General features: G+C 48.8%; 1 protein-coding gene across 1 annotated transcript; it reads right to left on the reverse strand.

The window, feature by feature from the left end:
* Positions 1-1,409: 1,409 nt before the first annotated feature.
* On the reverse strand, positions 1,410-9,924 carry KLF11 (KLF transcription factor 11). Its single transcript, XM_075750637.1, has 4 exons — positions 9,777-9,924; positions 7,287-7,541; positions 4,957-5,950; positions 1,410-2,950 (listed from the first exon to the last, which is right to left on the reverse strand). Exons 1-4 carry the CDS (start codon positions 9,816-9,818, stop codon positions 2,646-2,648), a joined length of 1,596 nt encoding a protein of 531 aa, XP_075606752.1. The 5' UTR covers positions 9,819-9,924; the 3' UTR covers positions 1,410-2,645.
* Between the last annotated feature and the right edge of the window lie 1,025 nt (positions 9,925-10,949).

Consider the following 10,949-nt stretch of genomic DNA (forward strand, 5'->3'; position numbering starts at 1 on the left):
TAAAGACTGAACAATACAGTTCAGGCAGTAAAGTGCAAAGAGAGCAGCTATCCCAGTCATGCTTAATCCATAAATAACCCTTACACAGCAGGAAGGAACAGAAAGCGCGAACAGAGCAGCGGCAGCCGCACCGCGGCTCAGCTATTCATGCACATCCACAAGAGAAAGAGACGCACGACCTGGACACAAGTGGTGGTAGCACACACCTCGCCGGCGCAGGCTGCAAGGAATCGCAGGCCAGGTAAACCTAACAAAGACGAAGCCACTGCTTTACTGCATCGTGACACGCACTTTTTGAAATTCCATATTCTCCAGTACATCATTTTCCCCCCCAACGATGCAACAAACTAACATGACAGTTTACTAAATTATGACACGAGTTTACAAACTGTTTTGCTCAGGTGAACACCGTAAATGGTTAGTCTGTAAAAAAATAATAATGAAGTACTAAATTGGCTACTGGACTGAGACAGGACACTCTTCCCCCAGCAAAAACATGCAAAAATGGCATCCAAAAGTCAAACGTCTTGTTCTAAGGGACTTAAAAAAAAAAAAAAAAAAAGCAGCAATGTCTTTCTTCACCACGTGAATTCAGAAAACTGGGTATCGACACAGAACAGCAGCACTACAAGCATCCACTTTACTGGGGAGAGGGGTTTCAACCGAGCCCTTTGGAGAGCGCACAGCGAGGTTTGCATACGCACACGCACTCAGCAGCACGTACGCTGCAGTCGGTGGGATTACAGCGTGTGTCGAGTGAACAGGGTGCGGATGCTTTAAAGGTCAGGCACAAAAACTTTAGTACACTTAGCACAATAATTTAGTGCAGTTTGAAAACTTGTTACCGTTAATTACAACTATAGACTTAAGTGTAAATAATTATGATATATTCTGCTTTCAATTGAAACAGGTCTCTGCCAAACTCAGGGGAGCGCTAGCTGAGATCTGCAAGTCTGCACTTAGACTGAGGAGAACCGTGCTTTGTGCACACCAAGAAGCATGACCAGGACTTTAGAACAACAAAGCAGTACAAGAGAGAGTGCATTCCTAGTTATCCACATTTTACACATCCAGGAAAAAAAAGAGTCCTTCTCAGTGCTCAACTAAGCTTCAGTGCAGGAGTGGTTGAAGGGAGAAGAGTCTGGAAGGAATAAATGCTACAGAAATATTTCATCCAGCACGCGAGCTGTCTCCCAGCAAAACACCACCTGGTGCTTCATGGCACAACAGCTCTACTGTCAGCTCTGCTACAATACATAAGCACATCCTTCCGCACCACGGAAACCGAGCAGTCTGTGCTATGGGCAGTTCGGTTTATTACTCAAGACCACGCCATTACAACACAGCACTCCTGCAGCCAGTGATTCCACTTCTTAGCCATATTTACACTTGGTGTAAAAGAAAATCCATTAAACAGGGAGAGTATCTCATTTAATAGAAAAGGGTGATTTTATACAAAGTACTGTGGAGAAGTATAAGGCCACATGAAAAGCATCATCAGGTTGACATAGTGGCTATTTCTTAAGTCAAGACACAATTAGTACTTCCTCTGTTGCTTTGATACAAGTAAATGAAAGCCTTGAACAATTTCCTATAAGGTGCACAAGCATCCACGACACATAAAAAACCCCTTAATTTTCTATTTCTCCTGTACTCAACAAAAAATATAAACAGAAACCCAGCTAATTATTCATGGGTTATCTTGCCATTTTTGCATTTTTCTGTAGATTTTGATATGCTGGTTTAGTAGGACTGAAAGTAAAGCGTAATTTTTAGTGTCAAAGCTTCTAAACAGTGTTTGTGCTTCTACCTCCACCAGAGCAGTCTGGCTCCTCCAAACTTTGCTCCAGCGGAGTGCAGACTCTGGAATGCCCAGTATGTCAAACTTCAACCAAAAGTCACAACGGCTTCCACTTGCAAAGGGTATGAATTTATAAAATGTTGAGGATTTCAACGCTGCTTTTCTGGAAGAAAGTCATTCTGGTTTGGTTTGTTTTAAAAATGATGACACACTTAGTTCTCAAACCTCCAGTGTCACCTGCGTAAGGAGGGTGTAACAGCACCAGCCCATTGCAGGATCAGGATCTGCAAGTGTGAAAATCCCAACCACTACGAGTTATCAAATGTTGTGTTTACAAAATGCTCTGAATGCAATTCTTTAGGTTTACTGAAAAGGAGTTTCCAAAACTGGGTCTCATCCTGCACCCCCCTACTAATGCAGGTCAAGTACTTTGCCTGCATATCAAGACCAAAATGAATAAATACAAAATATATTTGGTATAGAAAATACTAGTATAAAAATTAAAAATCACCCTGTTTTACTGTCCATCAGAATATTAACAGCAAGCATTACAAGTGACTTTTTAACCTATTGCCAAAATAATTTCCAGAGAGTTCTGCTTTCCTGAAGTGCTGGTGATTGCATTTGCCCAAGTATTGAAAAAAAAAAACAAAAACAAATAGGGGAGGGACAAGGAAAGATACGATAGATTTCTCACATAGCGTTGTTAACAGAGGACCTAAAGGAAACTAAAGTATGCACAAACACATGGAGAAAAAAAAAAAAAAGCCATTGTCAGTTTTGTTGTAGCCATCAGAGCTCTTCCTGATTTTCAGAAAGTTTGTAGAGGAGAAACTTTCTCTCACTAGCCCTGACAGACAGATGGTGGCATGGGGATGAGCATACTCAGAGCACCGCTGCTTTTCGGTTTCTCTGCTGTGGCAATTCTGTTGAGTTTGCCAACCTCTGTCTGCCAGCTGGGGATCTTCTTTGTGGTCATATGGCGGCGGGTGTGCTTCGTCAAGTGATCGCTGCGCATGAAGCGACGCTCACACACAGGACAAGCAAACTTCTTCTCTCCCGTGTGGGTTCTACGGTGGCGTGACAGTTCATCTGAGCGAGCAAACTTCTTGTCACAGCCTTCCCAGTTGCAGCTGAAAGGCTTTTCTCCTGCAGGACACAAAAGGAGCATAACTTACTTTTGAGAAGCTGTGTTACAGTTTTATCAAAGAACTAGCTGGAATCCTGCCTTGCAAAAACCCATGAATTCCACAGAACTGCTCATGTGTGCAGCCAACATTAGCTTAAGCTCAAGCTGTGTTCCAGAGAAAAATCAGAGGTATTGTTTCTACTTGTTCCCTCCTATCTCTTTAAATGTTCTTTAATCAAGTCTATTTTTTCAATTGTCCAAAACCCCAGTTTAAAGAAGAAGATTCTTCATAAAAATACCTTATCCGCTGACTGAACTAGGAGCAACCCCCTGCCCTGATCCCTGTGTGACCACAGCTCTACAGCTGCTGAATGTCATCAGCAAATACTGTGGGCAAAGAGGAAGCCTGGACTTGAGCCTCAGAGTCCCGCTGCTCCGGTGATCTAGTCCTAGACACAAACACACCACCCCAGCGGGTGCCACCGAGGACTGTCCTGTCCTGCCGTCCCCACGCAGCTGGGGGTCCAACAGACAGATAGGGGAGTTCTGCAAGCCCGGGAGTGACAGCAGTCGGGAAGGCTGTCCATGTCAGCTTCTGCTCATCCTGCTTAACATCAGACATACTCTGAACAACATGATCTACCACCTGCAAACCCCATAAGGCTCATGATAAACATCTACCACATGACCCAAATTTACGGTAACTGGAGCAGAACAGAAGTGTCCAGCAGAAAGGAAGCCCCATAAAGCGTGCTTATTTCAGATATTGAGAGTAAAGTTCTACGTTTGCTGTATGTGGTATCACTTAGCTACTCAGTGTGCAGGGAAAAGGTGGAAAAAGAAAGCTGAACTACTCTAGCCCCTGATCCTGTAACGTGGGCTGGCTAGTGAGGGGTCAGTGTGCTTCACCTCCCTAGAAGTCCTAGTCTCAATCATGATACATGGACACACACAGTTTCCCTATGGATCAGCAGTAGCATGTGCTCAGACAGACACTTGTTGCTAGTCTGTGTTTATCCTGTAGTGCCAGGTTAATTAGGCAGCCCACAGCACTTACTCTCAAGCCAGAAGTAGAAGCATCATCTACCTCTGAGCTCTGGTTTACACGGATTATCAGCTGCATACGGGGTTTAAGCTCTTTCCCTAAAGAAACTGCAAAGACAAGCTGTCAAACTAACTTAAATCCTGGCACGGAAACTGACATCCAATAAATCACAGTGTCTGCGGGGCAAGAGAGGGTGGGGGGAAAAAAGCCAAAGGAAAACAAAATTAGACAAACTTCTGAATGAGCTATTCTGTACCGATCTCCCACTATGCCTATCCCTCAACATCAAAAATAGTCCCCAAGAACTCAGTTAGTTTTAACCTAACAGGACCTTGGAGCCAGAAAAAGGATAAGTAAAACATATGCATACTGTATCCACACTGACCAGCTTTTATGGAGCAAATTAGCGCTTATAATTACCATTAATTTTCATTTACCTTAAAATTCCCTTTCTGTAACTGAATAAACTGCTACATTCCTGTAGCAGGTCTACTTCCTAACACAGGAGCCCAAAATCTCAATGTATTCCCACTTAGCCTAGACAAAACTCTGGAAAAAGTGTGCAGTTTCTGACTTTCTTTTCTTTTATTCGTGTGACAATTAAGACCAACTACATATACTATCGTTCGCTTACACCAGACCTCTCCATGCCCCCAAAAAACAGACTTGCACAATTCATTTCAATCTAGTCCAGATGGCAGGATTCCACTCAAATCTAAACACACACACGGCAAAGCTTTGCTCCAACTAAAGCATGTGAAAGTCAACTAACACTATGGGGTCAGCTGAGGTCTCAGAACAAAGTCTGTCTTGTTTTGCTTGCCCACAGAGAACGAACATTCCTCCCTTCTCCAAGATGAAGGGAAGTTACCCGATCACCCCTCTTCCCTTCCTCCCCCCGCCACTCCAAAAACCACAAATTTCAGCACCCCAACACAAGCCAGTGCTGGACCAACAAAGGACTCGCCCTGTTGTACACACCAGTGTGGGTGCGAAGGTGGGCTTTGAGGTGGGAACTTTTGAAATAGGTTTTCTTGCACCCAGGGAAGTTGCAAACATAATTCCTCCGTCTAGAAAAGTCCATCTGGGGGGTGCAGCTTTGACCAGAAGCGATGAACACAGGAGCAGGAGCAAGAGGCAGTAACTTGGTGTTCCCAACAGTCATTACTGTTTGCGGGCACTGTGGTGTCTGTGTGACAGCAGTCTGTGGAAGAACCAACATGACGGTCCCCTGAGGCACAGAAGGCCCCATGAGTACAGGCTGAGAGAGCGGGGCTGTCTGCGGTAAAATAGGTTTCATGGGAGTTGAGACTGTTGGAGTTGAAGGCTTGACATAGGCATTGATCATACTGCTTTGTCCATTTAAAGGGATCATTTGACAGAGAACTTGGGGGCTTGAAACGGGGGCAGGTGTCACTGGGGTAGCTCTTTTTTGCAAGTCATTCTCACAATTCTTTGGTAAGTGGGTCTGTGGCGAAACAGGCCGGACCGGTAGTTGTCCTTTATTGGTCACAATATCACTGGAGTCATGTGCATAAGGTTGATGTACTGGAGAGGTTTTGCTAATTAAATCATCTGCAGCACACGTGTCCTGTGGCAGTCTGGAATGTCTTCGGTCATCTGTTCCACACCAGTCTCTGGAAGTGCTGTAGCCTGAAGTTACCTTTGTTTTCTCTTGCACAGCAGGTATGTGATGGCAAGCAGAACTGTCACCTGTGTGACGTATCACGCTTGTTGCCATGGCCCTGCAAGGCGGAGGGGCAAAGGATTCAGATATCACTGGCTTCTGGCTGCACTGTCGCTCCATGTTGATAACAGATGGCTTAGTTATGGGAGAGGCACCGGTCGCTGATGTGACTGAGCAGGCAGCTGTATTTGCCATGACAGTCCTTGGTTTGGAGTAAGTGACTTGTGAGGAGAGGAGCATAGCAGCTGATATCTCAACAAAGTCAGGGCTGTGTGGAGGGGTCATGCACTGCAAAGAAGACGACACCATTATACAGCAGTGTAATTTCATAGCACAATTTTTCACTATCTTTACTGTGAAAAATAAAATTACATCCCCTTCCCAGAACCTCAGAACCAGCCTCTTGGGACAAACCAATTAAAGCATACATTGTCTCATCTGATGACCATTCTGAATATGCTCAAAAGCATAAAAGGAAGGCAGTGAGACAGATGTAAACCTGCATAAAACACTGCATGTCTACTCACCGCGCTACAAAACACTCTCTCATTCCTTTCTCCTCAGCAATGGGTGCAGCTGTAAGAGGCTATGAGCGCTCTGCTGCTCACAGAAAACAGACTAGCAACAGATAGCGATACTGTACCATTTCAATTTCAAGCTTCCAGCAAGCCCTAGATATTTTATCAATGATTACCCCATCAGCTGGTGACTACTTCTGAGATAAAGACAAATGGAACTGCTCTCTCTCTTCTTATTCACCCACTTCTCCCTATGCTCTCTTGCTGCCACTGGCTCTCCTTTACCACCGAAACCTCACACCTACCTCCTGTGCTGTGCAAGAGATAGTGCCATCTCTGAGTGGCAGGAGTATAAGAAGTCTGTCAACTAGCTGCCATACTCTCTCAGCCTCTTCCCTCTTTTATTCCTCTTTTTCCTGACAGAACTGCATACTAGAAGCCTGCTTGTTGAAATGGGCCTTCAATGTCTGAAACATGAACGGCACCAAGCCCTTTTTTAATACCTACTTTTGTTGCAACATAAATTGCAAAAAAAAAAAAAAAAAATTGTGATTCAACTGACATTAGTCAGCCGGAGTAGACCAATGCTCTGGAGAAATAACAGGCTACATGTACAAACACATAGCATAGAAACTAATTAAATTGTCTATTTCATAATGGTAACCTGTACTTTCTCTTACAATGACCAGAGTGAAGCCAAATGTCATCAAGAGCCTTTTTCATATAGTGCCTGCAGATAAGTCGGTGTCAAATCAATGAGGCTCACTCTGCCATTCTTATTCAAAGTGCTCCAAGACACCTACAACCACCATCCAGACAGCACCCTCAGCACACCTCTCAAATGAAATAACCTGTCAGCAAGGGCTTTCACGTCTCGATTTAACAAGGGATCAAATCCCTACATTTGCCATGCCACAGACAGCAGAAGAAAACAAACTCAACATGCCCACCTCGCTATTCTATGTACACACACAGCACTGGCTGTACTGTAGCTATTCCACACAGGGACACCAGAGCAAGCTGTCTTTTCCAGCCAAGTTACAACATTGCAGAGGTTTAACACCCAGATGTCAGGCATATTTATTTTGCGTTCATGTTTTTCTTACCAGTGTAGATAAATAGTCCTTTGGTAATTCAGACGTAGCCTCAGCATGCATTGTGAAATCACCAGAATCCGAGAAGGGCGTAAGTGGCCTTATCTTTAATATGTCACCTTTCTGTGATCTTTGACCCCAGGAGCTCATACAAACAAGCGCTTCAACAGCTTCAATGTCGTTCTGCTCCAAGGTGCTGCAGGTAGACCTTTCGCTGTCATGACGCTGCCTTTCACGGATAGACTCATAGATGTCCACAATGTCAACCTACATGTAATCGGATTACTGGCTATTAGGACAAGTCAGAATACAAAGCCGACACCACTCACATACTGTCTGCTCCCGATGAAGGTCATCTGAAACAGATCCCGTGCCCGTGGCAAGACTTTTACCAACCAGCTCAACTCTTACCCTCCCCCACCAGCTCATCTCCCCACCCCTGTGTTACTCTTTAAAAAAAAAAAAAAAAGAGAGAGAGAGAGAAGTGCAATTTGCGGGAAAGGAACAGATATGCCTGTAGCTCACATTTCCAGAGTTACTTTCCTGGATTACACTGCTCTGAATAAACACATCCCATGCTTGCATGCAAGCAAAGAGATGGAAAAAAAAATCCTGACTTCCAACCTCATTTAGACAAGGCTGTTTCCTAGACCTAGAAAAGTCAACTGCTATTCAGCACTAATCTCATTCTGGTAACATTTAGAAGATAAATTTCAGCTGACAGTAAGATGCTTTAAGGTATGAACACTGATTCACAGTGCCACACCTTGCAAAAGCATTTTAATCTTATTTTTACCGATAGGGAAGCCAGGGTAGTTGGAAGGAAGGAAGGAAAACAGTCTTCGAAGTGCAGCAGGAATTGTTTATATTGTACTTTAGAAAGGTATTCTACTACATAGGCACTTGGTATCCCAAAATGCACTCTAAGTAACAGGAAGACAAATGTAAACATACTGCTTCCAAATACAAGCATCACAGAAAATTTGTTTGTGTGTCTGCATGCATGGAAAACATTTGACTTGTCTGTGAAAGGATACCCAAACAAATTTCATAAAGCTCTCTCAGTGCTCCAAAAACGACTCCAAAAGCTGCGATGCGCTGTTGGTTTATCGCTCATGTGCTAGCTCAGTCTCAACTAAGCATTCAAGCTGTTCCAGTCTTTAGGCTGAGATCCAGCACAGACCAAGATTCTTGAGTCTAACACTGTCACACAGTGCACTTACATACTGCAGCAAAAGGGTTTTACCTAAAAAAGCACCACTACACCTAGAGGGATCTATACTTGTTGGGTAACATCACTTACACCTAAGTCAATGAGTTTTGTTACTAAGTGGAATGATCCTGGCTCAGCAGTGTCACAAAGATACAAAGCTATGATACACTGTCTCCGCTGTAGGGACATGCATGGCAAACACGTTAAACATAATGATTCCGGAATGCCTGTACTGCACTCACGGAGGACTTTTGCCTAAAACAAGAGGTACCACACATGGAGATATCAAGGCTGAGGGCAGGAAGGGGTTAAAGCACTCTAAAGCTATTAATTGCTCTGAGAGAGACTTCTAAGAATTTCCACTGAAAGCAATGAGACAGGAATGACGGCAAAAAATGATGTCGCCTGCAAGCCTGGACCTAGACCGCCTGTCAAACAGGAGCCACATCAGGTGAGGCTCTGCGCTAAGCAGCCAGAAACCCTGCGAGTGTTCCTCAAAGCGTGATTGCAGGCAATCAAGCCAGTAGTTTTATTTTTTCCAACTCTGCGTTTCAGGAGAGCAGTTTTCCCTAAAGAAACATTAAAAAAAAAATTCCTTGCTTCAAAAAAAAAAAACCAAACAAAAAAACAAAAAAAAAAAAAACAACCAAAAAAAAAAAACTAAAAAAGCCCTTTCTCGAGGCAAGCGCGGCAGCCCAGGCTCTCACGCTGCCAGGGAAATGGCTAACCGCGCCTGGCCGCCTGTCCTCACATCACCCCGCCGGCTGCCGGAGCCGTACGTGCGCGGGCAGCTGGCGGGCGGGCAGGGACGGTGCGGGCAACGCGGGCCCCCCACCGCCGGGCAGCGACTCTCTGCGCCCGCGGGGCCGCACCGCCCCCGCCCGCTCCCGGCCTCACGGCGGGTGCCCCCGGCCGGGCGGCGCCGCTGAGGGGCGGATGGCGGGAAGGGAAGGGGAGGAGGAGGAGGAGGAAGGCAGCTCCCGCCCTACTGCCGCCCCCAAACGGCCGCTGCGGGAGGGCCGCCCGCCCCCCCCCCCCCCCGCAGGTGATCAGGGCAACACCCGCCCCTGAGGAAACGGCACCAACCGACCACCCCCCGCGGCGAGTAACGGTCCCAACCGACCACCCTTCCCCCGCGATGAGTAACGGTCCCGAGGGGCCGCCGCCCCCGCTGAGGCGATAACGGTCTCCGCGCCCCGCCGCAGAGCACGTGCCCAGGCAGAACCGGCGCCGCTGGCCCCGGCTCAGGGGGCGCCCGCCCGCCCGCCCGCCGCCCCTCCGATGCTTACGGCGGACGCATCTCCCATCTCCGAGCAGGGCGAGCCGTGCATGGCGCGGCTCCGGCGGGCGGCGGCGGTGCGATCAGGGAGCAGCAGCACCCGCAGCAGCAGCGCGCGCGCACGCACGCACACACACACACACACACAGAGCAGCAGCCGGCACCGCCTCCTCCCCCTCCCCTTCCCCCGCCCACCGGGAGCCAAGCAGCCCGCGCGCCGGGAAGAGCGCGTCAGAATGCTCCCTGCGCCAGACAACGCGGGCGGGGCGGAGCGGGGGGGGGCGGTGGCAGGGAGGTGGGGGGGGTGGCTTCTCGCCAATCACCGCCCGCCGCGGCCCGTGCCCGGCCAATGAGCGGCGGCGGCCGGCGTGATCGCGGCGTGCCGCGGGACTGCCGGCAGGAAGGGCGGCGCGTGGGCACGTTCGGCGGCGGCTCAGCCGGCGGCGGGCGGGAAGGCAGGGAAGGGGGCGGGGCCGCGATCCATGGGCGGGGGAGCGCGCGCTGGAAACTAGGGGAAAGGTCGGGCGGGGGGGGGCGGGGCGGCGGCCGGGAATGCCCGTGCGAGCGGGGGTGTGGCGGGGCGGGGCGCGGGCTCCTTCCCCCCGCGGTGCGTGCGGCGCGGCACGCAGGCACCTCTCCGCCCCCCCCCCCCCCTGCCTCGCGCAGGTCCCGGCGCCCCCTCAGGGCAGCGCGGCGCGGCGGGGGTGTCCGCTCGTTCGTCCTCCCGTCCTCGGCGCCGGGTTTTGGGGGAAACATGCCTTTTCCCGCGGGTTCCCACCACACCCCGTCAGTTTTTCCGTCGTGTTCAGCGAGGTCCCGCCGGCGGCGTGTGGCGGGGAAGGGGCCGGGCGCCCGCCTGGCCGCGGCAGGGCTCTGCCGGCTGGATCGGCCACAGGAGCCGGGATTAAAAATAACCCGACCACCCCCCCCCAAAAAAAAGGGGTCGTTAGCACGGGGTTTTGGATCCCCGGGTTCGTAGCTGTGAGCCCGCGGGGGCCGTGCAGGGCCAGGGAGGGCCTCCCCTGTGCCACATCTTCTAAACCCCTTCAAATCACGGCCTATTATTTCCTATGAAAAAGTCTGATCTTTGGGTTTTTTCGCCTTCCAGACCCCAGCCCCTTGTTTCCTCTTTTTTAATGGATGCTGAAACGTGTCAGCCATCCGGTTCCCAGTAAGGATTGTG

Source organism: Balearica regulorum, chromosome 3, assembly GCF_011004875.1.
Source record: "Balearica regulorum gibbericeps isolate bBalReg1 chromosome 3, bBalReg1.pri, whole genome shotgun sequence".
Classification (NCBI taxonomy): Eukaryota; Metazoa; Chordata; class Aves; order Gruiformes; family Gruidae; genus Balearica; species Balearica regulorum.